The 21668-nt window shown below is 44.7% G+C and overlaps 1 protein-coding gene across 1 annotated transcript; it reads left to right on the forward strand.

Moving 5' to 3' along the window:
- Positions 1–10747: 10747 nt before the first annotated feature.
- Positions 10748–18003, forward strand: Ing2 (inhibitor of growth family member 2). Its single transcript, XM_057752839.1, has 3 exons — positions 10748–11088; positions 11731–12072; positions 17189–18003. The coding sequence occupies exons 1-3, from the start codon at positions 10758–10760 to the stop codon at positions 17857–17859; spliced, it is 1344 nt and encodes a 447-aa protein (XP_057608822.1). The 5' UTR covers positions 10748–10757; the 3' UTR covers positions 17860–18003.
- Positions 18004–21668: the final 3665 nt, after the last annotated feature.

The raw sequence follows: 21668 nt of genomic DNA on the forward strand, positions 1-21668 counted from the left end.
GAGAATATTAATCGGCACCTGAAATTCCTATCTAGAGGGTTCAAAATATTATCATATGAGATACTAACATTTGGATGTAGTAGGAATTTTGGTTACACACAATTTATTCAAACTTGAATTGGACTCAGGGCATATTAAGATCCATGAATTTTTCATTTACATCTTTTACATAGCGCTGAAATACATACGAGGGAGAAAAGGAAGCTTGGTTCTGTCTATTCTGAAGTCTACCCCTTTTCCTGAACCTCACTTCACTCCGAAGCGTTTTCTCCATCTTTAGTTCTGCACTTACTGCCAACGGGCTTTTATTTATACTTACGCCCATAAGCTTTTTCCCAGCGAGCTCTGCATCCCTATAGATACTTTAAACGTCTCCTGGACATGGATCAAAATCTTGAATTGAAACTCACACACATTCTCACATATGGCGACTTTTTTCCCCCTTCTCAGTGATTCTATCAAGAAATGGACATGTGGGGCCGGGCGGTGGTGGCGCACGCCTTTAATCCCAGCACTCGGGAGGCAGAGGCAGGCGGATCTCTGTGAGTTCTAGACCAGCCTGGTCTACAGAGCTAGTTCCAGGACAGGCTCCAAAGCCACAGAGAAACCCTGTCTCGAAAAACCAAAAAAAAAAAAAAAAGAAATGGACATGTGGGGCCGGGCGGTGGTGGCGCACGCCTTTAATCCCAGCACTTGGGAGGCAGAGGCAGGTGGATCTCTGTGAGTTCGAGACCAGCCTGGTCTACAAGAGCTAGTTCCAGGACAGGCTCCAAAACCACAGAGAAACCCTGTCTCGAAAAACCAAAAAAAAAAAAAAAAAAAAAGAAATGGACATGTGGATTTTTAATTTATTCCGTCTTATGTATATGGCTGTTTCCTTTGGTGATTCCAAGACGCAAAAGACTCAATAGTTAGTATACATGGCTGGCATTTATTAGAGAGACAGTTAGGGAACATTATTTGACAGCCCGGCGGTGAAGGCACAAGCCTTTAATCCCAAGCAGAAGCAGGGGGATCTCTGTGAGTTCAAGGCCAGACTGGTCTACAGAGCAAGTACCAGGACAGACTCCAAAACTATAGAGTGAAACCCTATCTTGAAAAACAAAAACAAACAAACAAACAAAATTATTTGATAAAATAAAACTTAAACATAATTTTCCAGAAGTCTTTCCTACATATGTTGTATAAGTGACACACTACTTTCAGGTACAGAAGTTGTTGGGAAATGTCTGTTTATGGAAATAAGTTTAATAAGCAGTTTAAAAAATCCTTTTCCCATAAAAGATAACCATTATTCACCAAAATCTGGATTAGTCATGCCAAAAGCAGTCAGTGTGACAATAGTTCCAACAAAGCCTCATTGAGTAATTCATTCCAGCCAGGCAGTGGTGGTGCAGGCCTTTAATCCCAGCACTCAGGAGACAGTGGTAGGCGGGCGGTCTCTGTGAGTTCGAGGCCAGCCTGGTCTACAAGAGCGAGTTCCAGGACAGGCTCCAAAGCTACAGAGAAACCCTGTCTCAAAAAACCAAAAGGGGAATTGATTAAAATTCCTTCTTTAGGTGCTAGAGATTGAGATAGGCCCTCATACATTACTGAGAGTGCACTCCACCTGTGGCCCAATTAGAATAACTTAAAAAGAACAAAAGACTCTAGGCTCAGAGCACCTGGCCAATAGCATTAGTTTCTTTTTTAAAAGACAAATTTCCAGCTAGGGCTGAAGGCTAAAGGTTTTTGAAAATAAGTCTAAGTAATTTAGACTGATATTTAGACAGGTATTTTCAGTTTAGTGATAGTTTGAAGAGAAAATCACCCTTTTTTGATGATTCTGTTAAATTTGTTGCAAGACTTCACAGAAAAAAAATTTCCTAAAATCCAAGTCCTTAATTTTCTTTCTATTGGTATTTTTCTTTCCAATAATGATTCTCAGCCAGAAAGTCAGATGAAGTTTTGTTTCAGTCTTTTGGTGTACACTTCCTTTATGTACTGCTCTGGGACGCTGGGCGGGTTACTGCTCTCCATGCCATCATCACCTGTACAACATGTCTGGAGGCGACGTGAGTCAATTCAAATATTACCCTTTCTCTGTGTGTGTGAGCACAGGTGTGCACCTGCCAAGGCAAGCTCGTGGGGATCAGTGGACAGTTCTCAGGGGTCAACTTTCTCGTTCTACTTTATGGGATCTGGAGAGGGAACTCGGGTCCCTTTCAGGGCTTCAAATGACTCACTTGGCTGAGCCATGGCATCAGCTCATGTAGGCAGTTTTGTAGGGCGATCTTCAAACTCTCCTGCTTGACTCCAGGACAGGCACAGTAACTCTGGCAGCTCCTCAGTGAGGCTGCCTGTTAGCCGCACTCTTCTCCACTGAAGAACCTGTGATCCAGAACAAAGAAAGGATGGAAGTGCACTGCAGGCACACCTCACCCAGGGATCATTGCAGAAGAGGGCCAAAAGACTGCAAGAGCCAGAGGACCAGGCTTTGGCTGTGAGGTCAAACCTCCTAGGAATGTCAAAAGATGCATCCACTAAGTCTCACCAACAAGACTGCCTAAAATGTGAGCTAAACAAGGACAACACCAATAGACATACACAGTGGACAAGGGAAAGCCGTATGGCCTCAAACCTACACAACAAACTATAGGCAGCTAAGCAATGCTGGAGTGAGAAAGCTGCTCCAGGAGGGCACACCAATTGCTTATCTAACACCAAGTGGTCAGCCCTGAAAACAAACATATCAGTAACATGAATGTATTTATGTAGTTAGAAATATGTGTGTCTGTATGTATTGTATATAACAACAAAGAATGATAAGAGGTCATGAATTTGGAAGAGAGCAAGGGGGTTACATGGGTTTGGAGGGAGGAAAGGAAAGGGGGAAATGTGATTATAACAAACAATAAAAGAAATAATTGATGGCATAAGAACAGACAGGAGGATCAATGGAACCGAATAGAAGACCCGGATATCAATCCACACATCTTCGAACACCTGATCTTTGATAAAGAAGCAAAAAATATCAAATGGAAAAAAGAAAGCATATTTAACAAGTGGTGCTGACATAACTGGATATCAACATGGAGAAGAATGAAAATAGACCCATATCTATCAACATGCACAAAACTCAAGTCCAAATGGATCAAAGAGCTCAACATAAAGCCAGCCACACTGAACCTTATAGAAGAGAAAGTGGGAAGTACACTTGAACGCATTGGCACAGGGAACCACTTCCTAAATAGAACCCCAGCAGCACAGACACTGAGAGAAACAATAAATGGAACCTCCTGAAACTGAAAAGCTTCTGTAAAGCAAAGGACATGGTCAACAAGACAAAACGACAGCCTACAGAATGGGAAAAGATTTTCACTAACCCCACATCAGACAGAAGTCTGATCTCCAAAATATATAAAGAACTCAAGAAATTGAACACCAAAAGATCACATAATCCAAAAATGGCGTACAGACCTAAACAGAGAACTCTCAACAGAGGAATCTATTTTTTTTTATTTATTTTTTTATTTTTTTATTTTTTTGGTTTTTCGAGACAGGGTTTCTCTGTGGTTTTGGAGCCAACAGAGGAATCTAAAATGGCTGAAAGACACTTAAGGAAATGTTCAACATCCTTAGTCATCAGAGAAATGCAAATCAAAACAACTCTGAGATTCCATCTTACACCTATAAGAATGGCCAAAGTCAGAAACACTGATGATAACTTATGCTGGAGAGGTTGTGGGGAAAAAGGAACACTCCTGCATTGTGGTGGGAATGCAAGCTGGTACAGCCCCTTTGGATGTCAGTGTGGCGATTTCTTAGAAAATTAGGAAACAACCTTCCTCAAGACCCAGCAATACCGTAACTTTCGGGTATATATCCAAAGGATGCTCAATCATGCCACAAGGACATATGCTCAACTATGTTCATAGAAGCTTTGTTTGTCATAGCCAGAACCTGGAAACAGCCTAAATCCCCTCAACCAAAGAATGGATAAGGAAAATGTGGTACATTTACATAATGGAGTACTACACAGCAGAAAAAAATAATGACAGCTTGAATTTTGCAAGAAAATGGATAGAGCTAGAAAACATTATTTTGAGTGAGGCAACCCAAACACAGAAAGACAATTATCACATGTACTCACTCACAGGTGGTTTTTAAACATAAAGCAAAGAAAGCCAGCCTACAAACCACAATCCCAGAGAACTTAGACAACAATGCGAACACTAAGAGAGACTTACATAGATCTAATCTACATGGGAAGTAGAAAGCAGAAAAAGACAAGATCTCCTGACTAAATTGGGAGCATGGGGACTTTGGGGGAGGATTGAAGGGGAGAGGCAGGGAGGGGACGAGAAAAATGTAGAGCTCAATAAATATCAATAAAAAAAAAGAAATAATTGAAACAAGAAAGATGTGGAACTGGGAGGGAATGGGAGGAGTGGGAATAAATATGATCAAAATATATTGTATGGATATATGACGTTTTCAAAGAATGAATAAAAATGTATTACAAGAAGGATGGAGTTTATACTCCCACGGCTCTCAGCACAATCCCCTCTGTGGATATGGTAGCACATGCACTTAATCCCAGCCCTTGGAAAGGAACAGACAGATCTCCATGCATTCCAGGCCAAACCATCTATGAAACAATCAAACAAAAAGCCTCACTCTCTTTCCTCCCCACATGCTTTCATTCCCACTTGACGATATCTGTAGCAAACCACAAGTACACAAGTTAACGAGACCAAGGCAGTATCACCGTTTCACAAGCAATGGACAGTGTCTCACAGGTATCCTGCCACGCTTTCTCTCAGGCTGTGGAAGAAGGTATGAGGGCTGCAGTCCCCACGTGTCTGACCACTCAGGTCCTCGGCAGCTACGGGGTGTTCAGATTACTGGCACATCTTCGGAAAGACAGCCTACTAGGATGAAAGGGTTATCGGCAAGGACAGAATGTTCTGGTATCTTTTAAAAAACGGCACTTATGGATCTACTTACTACAAAGTTGAGCAACACATCTACTATATAAATACTTTGATTTTGGACCAAATTTTCAAATTTCACAGGCAAAATCAGACCATAATTTCAATTTGAACACACAGCATAAATCTCTCTTCTCTAAATTTCAAACCTTTCCTCTGCTTTTAGGAAACATAATTGCATAATTCAAACTCCTTCAATACTGTGACCTAGTTCCCCCTCTTGATGTTATAAATGGCTCATGTAACTATGGTAACCATCTAGGGAAAATGAATGTTTTTCTGGTCAGCATTATGCAAAGTATAACATATGCGTTATTTTTCTCTGTGTGATAACCAAGGGGACAAAATGTTTGCCTTTTTCATAGTTATGGGAATAGTATGCTGAATTTCTGGCTTCTTAATTCACATGTTTTAGGGTAACTTTTTGGTATTAGTAGTTAGTTATCCCAAGTGTTGAACAGTACTGCTATAAAACCCAAACCTGAAGTAATTAGACTGCATGTAGCATTTTCGACAGAGACGCTGATATTTCCCTAACTTTGTCCTATTCTAGCTAATGTCTTTTCTTATTTTTAGTTTTGGAGCCTGTCCTGGAACTAGCTCTTGTAGACCAGGCTGGCCTCAAACTCACAGAGATCAACCTGCCTCTGCCTCCTGAGTGCTGGGGTTAAAGACATGCGCCACCACTGCCCAGCTGTGTTTTCTTAAATGAAAAAAATTCCTGCTAAAATGAAATCACATCTCCAGGGTACACTTCCTTCCTTTACCAAATATGATTAAATCATGATGTCAAGATTTAGTGTAAGCATTTTTTCATTTGCAGACGAGCAGCACAACGTCCACATCAGGTCCAGTCCAATCTCCATTCCCAAGATGCAGTGGATTTGGTGAAAATGATACCAAGTTACATAGAGTTTATTCTTATTGGTTTTTTTTTTTGGGGGGGAGAAGGGGACACCACTTGTAAGAGGTTTTGTCAGTTGGTGAAGACTTTTTATATATTCTTTTTAATTAACTAGTGTATGTTAGCTGTATTTATAAAGCAACTAACATGTCTTAAAACTGAGCTCAGGGGGCTGGAGAGATGGCTCAGTGGTTAAGAGCATTGCCTGTTCTTCCAAAGGTCCTGAGTTCAATTCCCAGCAACCACATGGTGGCTCACAACCATCTGTAATGGGGTCTGGTACCCTCTTCTGGCCTTCAGGCATACACACAGACAGAATATTATATACATAATAAATAAATATTAAAAAAAAACCCTGAGGGGCTGGAGAGATGGCTCAGCGGATAAGAGCATTGCCTGCTCTTCCAAAGGTCCTGAGTTCAATTCCCAGCAACCACATGGTGGCTCACAACCATCTGTAGTGAGGTCTGGTGCCCTCTTCTGGCCTTCAGGCATACACACAGACAGAATATTATATACATAATAAATAAATAAATATAAAAAAAAAAACCTGAGCTCAGCCGGGCTGTGGTGGCTCACGCCTTTAATCCCAGCACTCGGGAGGCAGAAGCAGGTGGATCTTTGTGAGTTTGAGGCCAGCCTGGTCTACAAGAGCTAGTTCAGAGAAACTCTGTCTCAAAAAAACCAAAAAGAAAAAAAAAAACTGAGCTTAGTAGAGATATAGACCATTAATTCGCAAGTTTATTGGTTGCTTTTTGTAGTGAAGTTTTGGGCTTTTTGAGAGAATTTAAAATCTTCATAGGACCATCCAGAACAATTATCTCTAAAATTAATACAAACTTCGAGATTTCAAGGACTCATTTGCATTAGGTACAAATACATTTCTATGGAGAGTTGTCAACTGGTGGCCTTTATTATGTTTTGAAGACAAGGCCTCATTGTGTAGCTGGCCTGGAAATCCCTAAGTAGATAGAGGCTGACCTTGAACTCACAGATTTTTACCTGTTTGTGCCTCCAGAGGGCTGAGATTAAAGAAGTATGCCACCACACCAGACTTGGTGACCTTTTGATATGAGATTTCATTTATAGTAATTTCTCCCCATGATTTTAAGAGTGCTTTTCAACCATCCAAATATCAGAAAAACACTGCTGTTTCATTAAACTCAAGAAGGAATTAACTGCTCTTTCTGGTTTGGGAAAGACCTCACTAACCAAATGAAATCTTTGAGGCTTGATTGTATTCTGTTAAACCAAATGTGGAAATATTAAATGAGACAGGAGACAAACATGAAATTTTAAATTATTAAAAAAATATGAGTTAGGGTAATAGCAATGTATGTCTAAAATCTTGTTATCTCTTATCTGTTCATAAAGTACTTTCATGTAAGCTTTTTATTGCACACGTTGGGTATTTTGCTTGCACCATGTGGGTGCCTGGTACCACAGAGGTCAGAAGATGACACTGGATCCCCCTGGAACTGGAGTTATAGATGAGTGTGAGCCACCAACACATACCACGAGATATATTACCAAAATTTCCATAACAAGCAATTCTTTTCCCACACATCATTTATACAAGACTTTACTGAGGGGAATTTGAGCAGAAAGTAGAAGTAGGGGTACAGCAAGGGACCCTAGACTGCTAAGACACCAAACACTTTGGCTGACTCTTCAGGGGTCTTATAGAGGTCCTGCCTTTAAATTTTTAAAAATTATTTTATGTGTATAAGTGTTTGCCTACATGAATGTAGCTGCACCCATCTATGCCTGTTGCCCACAGAGGTGAGAGAAGGGAGTCAGATTGCCCTGGAACTGGAGCTAGGGGTGATTGTGAATCACCTTGTGGGTACTGGGAATTGAACCCAGGTCCTCCAAGAGCAGTAAGTGCTCTTAACCACGGAGCCAACTCTAGAGCCTCTCACAGAAGATTTTAACAATCCACTGAGGGTTAAAAGAGAACAAGGGTAATAGATTAAACAACACAATGACAATGTTGACCGTGGGTGGACGGTATACATACTTTTGTGTTTGAAAGTTTTCATCATAAAAGATTTAAGAACATTAAGCTGGGCTGTAGTGATATTTTGTTTATGTTTTAACAAATAAAGCCTGCCTGAAGAGCTGAGTGCAGAACTAAGCCATGAGAGGCCAGGGAGTGGTGGCATATACCTTTAATTCTAGGACTCAGGAGACAGAGGCAGAGAGATCTCTGTTAGTTCAAGGCCACCCTGAGCTACACAAGATTGAACCTGTCTAAAAGAGAAACAGAGCTCACACAAAGGTGATCCCAGGACTTGGGATCCCAGGCCTTTAATCCCAGCACTAGGAGGTGGAGGCAGGAGTGATATGGCTGGGTGGAGAGAGGAATATAAGGCAGGAGGAGACGGGAGCTCAGTGCAGTCTGAGGTTTGGCAGAGACAGGATCGCCTTTTCAGTCTGAGGATTTGGTAGAGGTAAAAGGTCTCTCCAGCGACCTAATATCTAACTCCGGGTTTTCATCATTAAGAACAATTAGAATCCAGGCCACACTGTGCACAGTAGCACAAGCCTGTACTACAGGCACTTGGGAGATGGACACACCAAGGCACCCTCAAGTCTGAGGCCAGGCTGGTCTGTGACATATTTATATGAAGATGGCATGATGAAACCGTTTACTTTGTATGCTAACCTAAGAAGCATAGTTAAAAAGCAAAATCCAAAAAGTTAAAAAAAAAAAAAATTCAGGGCTGGAGATAAGGCTCAGAGAGTAAGAACCCTTGCTGTTTGTTCTTACAGAGGATCTGGGCTGGTCCCCAGAACTCACAGGGTGGCTTACAACTGTTTGAAATTCTAGTCCCACGGGGTCTGACACCCTTTTAGGCCTCCATGAGCACCAGGTATGTACATGATGAACATCCATGCAGGGAAGACACTTACAAATCTTTAAAAAGGAAAAAAAATAAGAAATTAAACAGTAGAAGAAAGGATTTTCTAATTTAATTGGCTTGATTAAAGCAGAAGCTGATTTTTCTCCCTCAGAACTTCTCGCTAGTTTGCTTTTAATTAGTTGAGTTGTTCCTCTCATCTCATATAATATTAACAAAGGATAGAAACGTTTTATTATAAAGGAAATAGGCTTGGAGACATTTCCCATCAGGGGCCTAATGAATGGTAGATACTAGATTTAGTCCAGTAATTTAAAGTCAATTGAACACTAATTTGGGGGCATCAGCTGCTTATCGTTTTCAAGGTCAGTAAATAAGAAAAGAACAGAAGCCGGGCAGTGGTGGCACGAGCCTTTAATCCCAGCACTCGGGAGGCAAAGGCAGGAGGATCTTTGTGAGTTCGAGGCCAGCCTGGTCTACAAGAGCTAGTTCCAGGACAGGCTCCAAAGCTACAGAGAAACCCTGTCTCGAGAAAAAAAAAAAAAAAAAAAAAAAGACCAAAGAAAAATACCTCCCCCACCACAATTAAATATGATCAATTTCTATATTGTAGAGAGTGGGGATTTTTAAATTCTGCATGTGGAAGGGCTAGGAAACCACCCAATTTGAAGAGGCCACATGGCTGGCTACTTAGAAGAAAAGGACAATGAGATTACCAGTGTAAGTACAAATAGCAAGAAAAGAACAGCTGCGGTCATTCACACGTTATCGTATGTGAAGTCCATATACCCGTCCTAGTAAAAACACAACAAGAATGCTTTCCAAATCCTTTCTTGATTCCCAGCTTTTGTTGTTTTTGTCGTCCTTGGGGATTCTGCATCACCCACTCACACGTCGTTGTCTGCCTGGTGTGTGCAGTGAGCAGGCTGCATAAAATCCATAGGTCCCCAGTGCCTTTCTCCAATCAAAAAGAAACACTGCGTCTTGCATTAATTCGATCTTGCAGGGGGATTAGCTGAATCAAATTTGAGAGCAAACAAACATCGAGTTCTGGCAAAAATCCAAACAAAACCACTAACTAAATAAACAACAACAACAACAAAACCCTAAGTCACCTTCAATTCTTAACAATGATGATTTTCAATATGAAAGATTTAAAGAATTGCAGACAAAAAATTCGCCCAAGTCATCAGAAATTCAATTGTCTGGTTTTTTTTTTTTTTTTTTTTTTTTTTTTGCGTAGGTTGACTTTTAATAATAGAGGGGTCAAAATCCCCCAGTTAAAAGACCACACGAAGCGTTCCCAGTCCTTTACAATATCGCCCTTGTTCTCGGGACGCGGAATTCCGTGTTGTGTGTTACGAAATTCAAAATTTCCTCCAGACCAGACCTAGATTTTTCACTGGTATGCCAACAGCTGCTTAGCACACACCGCTAGTCGGAAGTGTTCTGAACTGGGCGTGCAACAGGTGCAGCGCTGCAAACCAGGCAAGGGGACACAAACTTGGCAGTCTGCATTTTCTTTCACTCAAATACTCTGCTCCCAATAGGGCTTACCGGGGGGTGGGGTGGGGTGGAGGGGGGTCATCAAAATTCGGAGAGGACTTCTACTTACACCGGTTTCTTTAAAAACAAAACCCACTTATTTATATACACCCCGGAAGTGGAGCCGTGATTACAACTCGCTCCTCCGCCTGGCATTTCACTGACAGCAACTCGGAGAGTGAGCCTGAAAATCCGCTCACACAGAAAGCACCGCACTCGCTGGCTCTTTGGATTTTTAATACCATCTGCACTGCTCACCTACTTGTTAGTGATAAAACCGAGTGAAAATAAAATGCCGTGTGAGTCTAAGTGTGTGTGTGTGTGTGTGTACTACGCGCGGCCGTGTTTCTCATTCCGCGACCAAGCCAGGTCCTCGCTGGCGTTTGATGCTTAAGTGACCCGATCCCTGAAAACAGTTTCCTTAAGGTGGTTTTGGGGGGACAGTCTTGCAAGCTTCTCCCTAAACCACACATGCAAGGCGCTCGGGAAGGAGAGCGGACCCTGCCAGCCACCCCGGCGCTGGGGAAGGGGACCGCACGCCAGGCGGGGACTCAGGTGCGCACCGCCTACCTCCGCGGTCAGCCCCGGTGCTCGGTGAGGCCGGCAGCGGCGGGAGGTGACCGACCACGGCCGCGGGGCGCTCGGCGGGAAGTCGCCGCGCATGCCCGGAGCCGCGCCCGCTGCACCCTGGGTCGCCTTAGTTCCCGCAGGCCTCACTCGGCCGGCAGCGCCCAGGGGCCCCGCTCGCCGTCTCGGAGGCTCGCGAGGGAGGCGCATCCCGGATCCGCCAGATGGAGGCAAGGTCGGTACCACGGGGCCGAGCGAGCCGGGCTGGCGCTCCCTCATCCCGGTGGGGTACAGAAACGAGAACCCGGCCGCCTACCCTCTCGGGGGCAACGGTCGGACTTGGGGCGAAGGGGTCGGCGCAGCCATGCGGCCCCTTTAAGAGGGGGCGGGGCGCAGCCTGCCGTTTGGCCACCCTCCGCACCCTCCCCCCACCCCGGGCGAGAGTTGACAGACCAATCGCCCGGGTGGCGCAGGGAAGGCGGGAGAATGCGAACCCTCCGGTAGGGCGATAGGGGCGGGGCCCCGGCCTTATTAGGAGTGAGTGCCGCGCAGGCGCAGACGCGGCCGCTGGCTTAGGGGCGGGGGCAAGTCCACTGAGACTCCGACAGGCACCGAGGCTGATAGCGCGGAGAGAGGGCAGCGAGGGACTTGTCACGGGGATCTGGGCGACCGGGCAGCTCCAGTAGTGTCTGGGGACTCCCGGGGTGACAGCCCGTGTCACCGCTCGGGAGCCCGGCGCCATCGGCCGCGGGGAACCCCGCTGCTCTCTTAACCCCCCCCCCCGCGAGGGAGGGAGCCGGAGGGAGCCCAGGTCTCGCCCCGCCCCTGGGCTTGTTCCCGCGGGGGCGGGGAGTGAGGGTTTCTTCTTGGGGGGGAGTGGAGATCGGGGGACTCGGCGGTGCCCTCTCGAGCGGCGGCCGTGTCCCCGCGGCGCCGGGCGGCCGAGCGGAGGAGCGGCGGTCGTGGCTGTTGCATGTGTGGCTGCTGGATGCGGAGGCGGCGGCGGCGGCGGCGGCGAGGAGCAGCAGCAGCAGCAGCGGCGGCGCCAGGATGTTAGGGCAGCAGCAGCAGCTGTACTCGTCGGCCGCGCTCCTGACCGGAGAGCGGAGCCGGCTGCTCACCTGCTACGTGCAAGACTACCTGGAGTGCGTGGAGTCGCTGCCCCACGACATGCAAAGGAACGTGTCGGTGCTGCGGGAGCTGGACAACAAATACCAAGGTTCTCTCTCTCTCTCTCTCTCTCTCTCTCTCTCTCTCTCTCTCTCTCTCGGGTGACAGTGTCGGGGAAGTGCAGCGAGCGATCTGGTGTTGTGGAACCGGGAAGCGGGGGGTGGGGGGGGCGACTGCAGACCGGCCTCGCAGCCCTCCCTGTCCTGACTGCGGCTGCCCGGGACTTCCGAGAGCCGCCCGTCAGCCTCCGCTGCTGCAGCCCGAGCGGCTGGCTGCAGCTGCCGCGGACGGGAATCAGCCATTTTAAGCGAGCATTTGTTCCGGTGCCCGCCGGCTGGGCTGCCGCACGCTTGTCCTGTCCCGGGCTGGCTAGTGTGCAGTGGGGCGCGGGCTGGGCTGGGTGCTGGGCCTGCTGGCCCCTGCCCGCCGGGTCCCTCCCTCTGCGAGCAGATGCATTGGTACGTGCGGGGGGAGGGGGCGAGGGGACGGCGAAGGTGGACTTGGGTGACGGTCCCCCCCCCTCCCCTCCGGCTCCCGGCGTGGCGCGGGACTGGGACAGTCTGCTCCCCTCTCGCCCCGGGGAAAGTTCCGGACTGTCCAGTGCCTCAGCCCTTCCTCGGCCCCTGCCAATTGGTTAAAGGGGGAAGGGTCCCCCGCAGGGCCGGGTGGAGAGGGTGTGTATGTATGTGTGTGAGTGTGTATACGTGAGCGTGTCGGTGTGTGTGTGGCGGGGGAGGGCCCCGGTCTAGGGGCGGGGCCTGCAGGTGTGACGTCGTATGGGCGGGGCGCGCGCTCCCGCGGGCCTCGGCACGGCGGACTGCACGCAGGGGCCTGGGTGGACTGAGCTGAGTGCTCACGGGACACCTGCTGGGCGGGGCATTAGATGCCTGGGCGGAGTCAGTGTTGGGGGGTGCTGTTTCAAATCTCTCCTACCCAGTGAATCAAGGCGCGGGCACTGCTCTGGGACTGTCGCTGACCCCGGCTCAGCGTAGGTTCCGGGCTGTGTGTCACTTCCGGACCTCTGGAGGAAGTGGATTCGTTGGCTGGGCAACCACCTGGCGTCCCAGCACCCTTAGCTTCCTCCTCCACCAAGTTTAAACGAGGAGAAAAGCTTTTTTATTTTTTTTTAAGGGGAGGGTTGTTTGTCGTCAAAGAAACTAGGACAGGAAGTTACCTTTAGGGACTGTAGTGCCTTTCTGCTGCTAGGACAGGAGATAAGTGGGGTTAAGTTCGTCCTTTAGTCAGGGAACAGCCTAGACCTAATGTGGACCGGAAAAACAACTTATAGCCACTCTGTTTTTCCAGACATGTCACCAACCCTGTAACTTAAAACTCATGGTGACGTTGTTTTTGTATGTTAGAACTCTTTGGTGTCTCAACCAACAACAATTTTGTCTTCCAAGTCTTTGGTAAGAAGAATTTGTTGGGAAAAGACAGTATTGTTTGTGGTGTGCTCGTATCTTCACCAGGTTCAACATACAAGGTAAAAAAAGAAAGTGACTTGCCGGGCAGTGGTGGCGCACGCCTTTAATCCCAGCACTTGGGAGGCAGAGGCAGGCGGATCTCTGTGAGTTCGAGGCCAGCCTGGTCTACAAGAGCTAGTTCCAGGGCAGGAACCAAAAACTACGGAGAAACCCTGTCTCGAAAAAAAAAAAAAAGAATTCTGTGCCAAAATTTGTAGTTTGCCTTATGTTAACGTTGTATTGTATTCTTTAAAGGCACAAAATTGAGACTGTTTTAGATTGTTAGTGACATAATTTTTTTGACAGGAAAGTCTTTGATTCCAATTCTCTATAATTGTCATAAGTTGCTCAGGTAACATGAGTAGTGAGCCTTATAGTGCTGAAAGGCCTGTACTTATTTGCTAAGCCTAACTTCATAGTTTTATTTTTGTTAGAAGCTTTATGTATTCTTGTGTTCTTGGTTCAGATTTTATTTTCACTGATTCTTAAATATTTTCTGATACAGGGGTCAGTGCTTAGTGAAGGAGCCAAAGAAATTGCTCCTCGCCTGTCTGAGTCAGGAATCACTGAACAGTCCATTAAGTAGAGAAATAAAGAAAAAAACAATCAAATTAAATATTCATTGCAGGATATGGTTATTAGAAAACTTGTATGGTTTCCTCAGCCTTTCATTCATAATTTTCTGGGGAAATGGTGACCTTTGAGCTAGACTGTAACATGTAATCCGAGTTCCTGTCATACGGTGTGTGGGAAGTGCTGTAAGATCAGATGTACAGATTTGGCAGTTCTCGTGTAAAAGTGAGGGCATCCTCAAGGGCTTGCGCTGTGTAATTTTTTTAAGTGGCTGTGTATTGATTTTAGGGTCTCACACATGTATGACAAGCATTTACCATTGAGTTATCCCAACCCCTCTTTTTACTGTTTATTTTGACTCAGAAGGTCACTGAGGCTGGCCTTGAACTTGTGATCTTTCTGCCTCATTTTCTCAAGTAGCTGGGATTACCAGCCCCAGGCCCAGCCAGATGAAGGAAAAAATCTCTATCCAATAATATGGGCTGAGTAAATGTTTTTTTTTTTTAATCTCACTGTATAATTCAGGTGCCTTTAAAACAAATTTTTATTTCATTCTAGTGTCAGAGTGCAAGTATGACACAAGGAACTCTGGTGAGTGCTATGGCATGCACAAGTACTTATAAACACATGCACACACACGTGCACACACAATGTAAAAATTAATTTACAGCTATGATATACAGATAGGAGTACTCTTGGTACCTTCAGCTTTAATGGTAAAATTGTCCATCGAGTATTAACACCTGCCATTTCCAGGGAGGAGGGAATCCCTAAATGTGCTGATTATTTGTGTTTCTTACCTGATTTCAGACAGCCACTATATGTATTTTACTTATTTAACATTTCTGCTCTTTACAGTTGGGATCTAAAACAGTGGTATGGGATGTAATAGTAATGACATTGGAGCTAAAACAATGATATGCTACATAGTATTGGAAAATAGAGTTAATATTTATTTTTTTATCCCCAACAAGACTGAACTCTTTGATATAAGTAAGCATTGTGCCTTATATGAGTAAGAAATAGAACCGATTTGAATAAAACTAATTAGATTTTTGGTGACTGGTGAAATTGTACATTCTGGTGACTCAGCTCTTCCTTGTTTCAAAAGTGTCCAACTTTTTATACAATTGCCTTAGCAGCTTCCACAAGCATAGACTCAGCTGCTGAGTTAGAGACAAAGGTAGAATGACCCAGTGCTGACTTTACTGTAATTTTGGAGTGGCTTGCTCTGTGGATGCCAGGAACAACAGATCTAATCTAGAAATAGTTTTGATTTTCAGAATTTCCCCTGTGATGCTAAAGTCAAAGAGCCATTAAAACTAAGATGACAGGAAGCTAAAAGATGCTGATGCCTGCCTTTTGAAAGTGTCCAGGAGTAGGATGTGAAAATTACTGTCATTGTCTCTCTGGAGTCATGTAACAAATCACTGAGTGAGCTGTAAATCCTGCAGAACGCAGGTGGGTAATAATCTGTGGTCGAGACCCAGAACCACCTCAAATTTTGTGGCTGGAGTTCCACATGTAAATTTTGTATATAGAGTTGATTTGATGCTCAGATACAGAATAGGCAATAAGGAACTCAGCAAATTCTAAATTAGCATGTAATAGTCTTACATAATACTTTTGATTATAAATTTACTACATACCTCTGTGTGTGTCTGTTTGTGTGTGTGTGTTCTGTGAAGGCCAGACATTGATGTCCCATATCTTCCTTTATTGGTCTCCACCTTGTTTTTTGAGACAGGGTCTATCACTTGAGCGTGCTGATTCAGCTAGACTGCCTCTGAGCAGCAAACCCCAGGGAGGCTGTCTGCATCCCCGGCACTGAGGTTACAGGCACACAGCCACACTGGCCTTTTATGTGGGTGCTAGGATTCACTTAGGTCCTCATGATTATCTGGCAAGCACTTCACAGACTAGCCATTTCCCTCTTCCTCTTACCTTTCTTAATACAGATAAGCACTATTAAGTGTTTATGTTCCTCTTGTTAGTGTACCTCTGTCTTGGGTTCTGGTGCTGTGGTGAAGCACTGTCACCAAAAGCAACCACAGAGAAAAGGGTTTGTTTCAGCTTACAACTCTCGGGGCACAGTTCCTGTCTAGGGAAAGTCACGACAGGAACTCGAGGCTGGAACCTGGAGCAGGAACTAGAGCATAAACCAGGCTGCTTACTGCCTTGCTCCTCATGGCTCACTCAGCCTGCTTTCTTATACAGCTCAGGCCACCTGCCCAGGGTTGAAAGTGTCCACAGTGAGCTGGGCTCTCTTTATATCAATCATAATTCAAGAAAATGCTCAAAGGTTGCTCCTGCTGAGGCATTTCTCAGTTGAGACATCCTCTTCCTCAATAATGTAGCTCCTGTCAAGTTAGCAAATTAACCAGAACAACCTTTAAAAGTTCTAAAAAATACTTTTATTTAGCCAGGTGGTGGTAGCACACACCTTTAATCCCAGCACTCGGGAGGCAGAGGCAGGCGGATCTCTGAGTTCTAGGCCAGCCTGGTCTACAAGAGTTAGTTCCAAAACAATCACCAAAGTTACAGAGAAACCCTGTCTGGAAAAAAGAAAAACAACAAAAAGAAAAAAAAAACCTTTTATTTGTGTGTGTGAGCACATGGATGCCTATGTGGGCGTCAGAGGACAGTTTGCAGGAGTCAGTTCTGTGCCCCTACAATATCGTGACCCAAGGATCAAACTGAGGTTGTTGGGGCTTTGCAGAGGTGGTTCAGTGGTTAAGAGCACTGGCTGTTCTTCCAGAGGATCTGGGTTCAATTCCCATTACCCACATGCAGCTCTCACGACAACCTCATACACACATGCATGCAGGAAAAACACCAACACACATACATACATGCATAAATAAATAAGTGAGCGGATGAAAAAGTGAATGAATGAATGAATGAATGAATGACAACCAACCCAAATTGAGCTTGTCAGGCTTGATAGCAAGCTCCTTTGCCCGTGCGCCGTTTGCTCCTGAGTACACTTGTATTAGATGATGGCGAATTTGTTTGAGAGTAATGTTTTTAATGTGTACATGCTGTCAAATGTGCTTTCTGCTTTAATTCTGTCTTGAAAATGATGTGTGTGCTAATATGCCATAATAATCTCCTTTTCCCCTCTTTTAGAAACTTTAAAGGAAATTGATGATGTCTATGAAAAATATAAGAAAGAAGATGATTCAAACCAGAAGAAACGCCTACAGCAACATCTGCAGAGAGCGTTGATTAATAGCCAGGAATTGGGAGATGAAAAAATTCAGATTGTCACACAAATGCTCGAATTGGTGGAAAATCGGGCAAGACAAATGGAGCTGCACTCACAGTGTTTCCAAGATCCTGCTGAAAGTGAACGAGCATCAGACAAAGGAAAGATGGATTCTAGTCAACCCGAGCGATCTTCTAGAAGACCTCGAAGACAGCGAACCAGTGAGAGCCGTGATTTATGTCACATGACAAATGGGGTTGAAGACTGTGATGATCAGCCACCAAAAGAAAAGAAATCCAAATCCGCCAAGAAAAAGAAACGCTCCAAGGCCAAGCAGGAAAGGGAAGCCTCGCCTGTTGAGTTTGCAATAGATCCCAATGAACCTACCTACTGCTTATGTAACCAAGTGTCTTACGGGGAAATGATAGGCTGTGACAATGAACAGTGTCCCATTGAATGGTTCCACTTCTCATGTGTTTCACTCACCTATAAACCAAAGGGGAAGTGGTACTGCCCAAAGTGCAGGGGAGACAATGAGAAAACAATGGACAAAAGTACTGAAAAGACAAAAAAGGAGAGAAGAGCGAGGTAGTGAAGGCAGCCATGTTTTAAAAGGGTTGTTTGTCTTTTATATAATTGGTTTACTTTCAGAAAATGTTTTAGGGTAAATGCATAAGACTATGCAATAATTTTTAATCATTAGTATTAATGGTGTATTAAAAGTTCTTGTACTTTGTCTGTGACCTTAATTTTCCGCACTAAATTACCAAATATTTTAAGCCAGGTAGTCCTGAGAGCAGGAAAGAAGGAGAGAGTGGAATGAGCAAACTTCAAGTGGCTTCCCAAACCACGCCTATTTCATTTTCACCTCAAACTTCCATGCTATTTTTGGGGTAAACACAAACGTTTGCTAACATCAGTTCAGTGTGCTTCAAAGTTTTATCCATTGTTGGAGCTCTCTGTCAATTTACCCTGGTGATTTCAAACAGCAACACTATCCTGTTCAGAGATTCTTATTGGCCCCTTATCGCTTGTTAAATCTCTAGTCCTCCAGAAACCCCAGGAACTAGGGAGAGGTTATGTGGTTCCAAGTGGAGTAATGCTCCTGGAGTATTTGCTGCTGGGCTTCCTTGGAGCCTCTGATAACTGTCAGTTGTGGCATCTGCAAATGCCCTGCTGTTTCAGAACAGATGCACTTCAGCTAGTGCTTAAGAAGGGGCTGGTTTTGTTTTGATTGGGACAGGCAAGGCTAGTTAGAATACCAAAACTCTGCCATTGGTTCGTACTGGCACGGTATCATGGTTCAAGGCTGAACAATTTGAAGATGTGTCCTGATATTTCCCATGTGACCCACTGCTGGGATGTGTAGCCACAGACCCGTCAGTGGGAAGAGGGCATGTGTGAGTCTCTAAACATTGCCTTTTCTGTCAAACAGTTATTTTAGATAGTTTCGCTGGGGGTTAGAATTTATTTCTATCCCAATGAGTAATTATACATTATTTTTAATAATAGTATATTTACCTTAACCTCTGGTATTGGTGCTGTTTGATGTTTTCATGTTTATTGAACTAATTTCATTATAACAATACAATTCATAATGTGTTTGTAAATTGAACTTTCCGGGATTTTGATATTTTCCTTTTGATGAATGTATGTCCTTGCATTGAGCAGGTTTTGGTTGCCGGGGGCAGCGGATGGACTAGATCTTTAACCCCACGGGTAGCGCGCTTCTTACTCAGCATTTCTTCCTAATCTGATGGTCTTGATGCTTTTTGATTAACACGTGAAAAATCCTGTCTGCTTGTTTGGAAAAAAAAAAGTTTTTTTTTCTCTTCAAGCTCTCTGTGTGACTTGTAGGCATGTCATTTCACCTTATCTGAGCATCAGGTCATTCACCTGTAAAATGAGTTGGCTTGAATGTCTCCAAGGCTCATTTGAAATCATAGTATTGTACTGTGGGGAAAGATTTTAATAATGCAATCGCTTGCTTTTCCCTTCATTAATGTCCTCCACCCCGAGGCAGGAAGACAGTCTAAGATTAGAGGCGGTAAAGGAACATTATATCCGTCCCAGGGCCATGTCGCTTGGTGGCTGTTGCCAGTTGACTATCTTACTTAAGCAAGAATATTGAGCAGAATGATAAAGAATTTACTTTTAACTTTGTTGAGTTGTAAAGAAACCTGTTTCCCTCTTGAGTATAGAGTCACAGAATCGTGTGAGCAAGCCTCTCCAAAGCCTTGAGGTGTGACTGTGGAGAGCTCACCACTCTGTAATTCATGAATTTACCTCAGCTTATGGGAGATGTACTTGGAATGTCTTGTCTTTCAGATCAACTGTTTAAAACATGTTTTATGAATTAACTTTTGTTTTCTATACCATGTGGGAAATAGAAGTCATAAATTTGTATTTGCATAGCATTATAATTGGGATTTCTTTGTTAAGTATTTATCTCTTATGCTATCTCATATCACTGTTACCAGCTCATACTATGTGAAAGAGATTTTCAAATTTATCTCACGTTGGAATTATCTTAGTAAGTTTGAAAGCATTGGTACTTGGGCCCCAACCACAGTAACTGCGATATAGAATTCATTTGGAATGTGGCTTAAGTATTCGTTTTTTTTTAAAGGTCCCCATGCTAACGAATAGAAAAGATTTTAAACCACTGCCCCATTTTGACATTTTCAGCCTATTGAAAACTCCTGGGAGGTTGTCAGCATTCAGGTTCTGTAGTTTCAAATCCACCACCACCAGTTGAGTGCTGTCTGTCTGTACCGGGGGCGGCTTTACCCTGATGGGACAGGCAAAGAGAAACTCCCTCCAGTGAGCCACACATCCGTTACCTGATCTAAAACACCAGGTAACTATTTCAGTGGTTAAGTGGAAGTGAAGCACAATAAACATGGAGAAAGAAGGGGTGAGTATCAGTGCAGTGATTAGGAAGGGCCTCTAAGGAAGCCGGCAGACCTCAAAACAGACAAAGGAGGCCACACATCTTTGGGGCAGTAGGATAAGCTTGAGGAAAGCTAGAAAATGAAGGTTTTGGAAGTCCTGGCAGGCAGTTGAGAAGGCACTGAAAGACTTGGGGCCACAGTCTGGTTTGTATCTAAAGACCAGTCTGGCTCTTGTGCATAGCGTCTGTAGGCCCCTGTGGAAGTGCGGCTAGGAGCTCAGGTGGCAGTTTAGGTGTGCATGCTCAGCTGTAGAAACACTGTCAGAATGGTGTATCTCTATCTTAGGATTCTTTAACATTATTGATTTATATGTGTATGGATGCTGTTTGCTCTTCTGTGTGTTTATGGAACGTGTGTGCAGTGCTCAGAGAGGCTAGAAGAGGGCATCCAGTCCCCAGCGCTGGGGTTCTAGACTGAGCTGCCTCGTGGGTGCTGAGAACTGAATTCTGGTCCCCTGGAAGACAACAGTGTTCTTAACCACTGAGCCATCTCTCCAGAGTTTTGTTTTAAAAGGCACAGCTGGTGAGATTTTTTGCCTAGGGATTAGGAAGCAATCCTTAGTCTGAAGGCTGGGAGGGGGTAGAGGGTCCCCCACATTTGCAGCAGCAACCAAGTGGTTCTGGAAGAGAGAGGTCTTGGCACTCAGGGTTGAAATGCCTCACAAATTTCTAGGGCAGCTCAGCATGGAGTCCTGTGTATGATACATTTCAGGAGACGGGATAAGCATTTGGAGAGTCGCTATGATTGAGTTAGTGTTTCTCAAGTGTCTATATCATCTCCGTCTGTTACACTGCAATCTGGTTCAGCAGATTGCCTGTAGGGCCTGAGAGTCTGCATTTCCAGCAAGGTGTACCAATGCCAACGCTGTTGTTTAGGGATCCACAACTTGAGTAGCAACCAACTTCCAGAAGAGGAAAGAGTTGTTGGCTCTGAGGTATTCAGACATTTGAAATAGGAAGCACCAGAGATGCTTTCTCTGAGCCGAAAAGTGGTCCAATACTCACTTCTAAATAAAAGTTGTTCTGAGAGGGGTGTCAGCAACTCGTTCAGGTGCTGTTCAAGTAAGGTGAGCACAGAGAACGATCAGACTGCTTGGTTTAAGACGCTGCATGTTTTGGGGAGAGGAAGGACCCAAACTTGAGCAGAAGAGGATTGAAGTAGTACCAGGAGCTCAACTCAAGCTTTGATGCGAAAGCTTGGAGCAATGCTGTCCACGTGATTCAAATATTTATTGTTTGCAGGATTGGGGTGGCAGGTCAAGCTGTGAGTAAAGACAATCTGACTTTTGAGGTGCTGAGATTCTGAAATTCAGGGATACAGTAGATAGGTGGATATGGGTATGGGGAGCATGAGATTGTACTTCACCAGGCCGTGGGGGGTGGGGGGGAGTGAAGAGCCAAGGAGATAGAGGATGTTAGACAACAGTAGGAACTAAGATGTGTGTGTG

The sequence above is a fragment of the Chionomys nivalis genome, chromosome 20 (genome assembly GCF_950005125.1).
Source record: "Chionomys nivalis chromosome 20, mChiNiv1.1, whole genome shotgun sequence".
Taxonomy (NCBI): Eukaryota; Metazoa; Chordata; class Mammalia; order Rodentia; family Cricetidae; genus Chionomys; species Chionomys nivalis.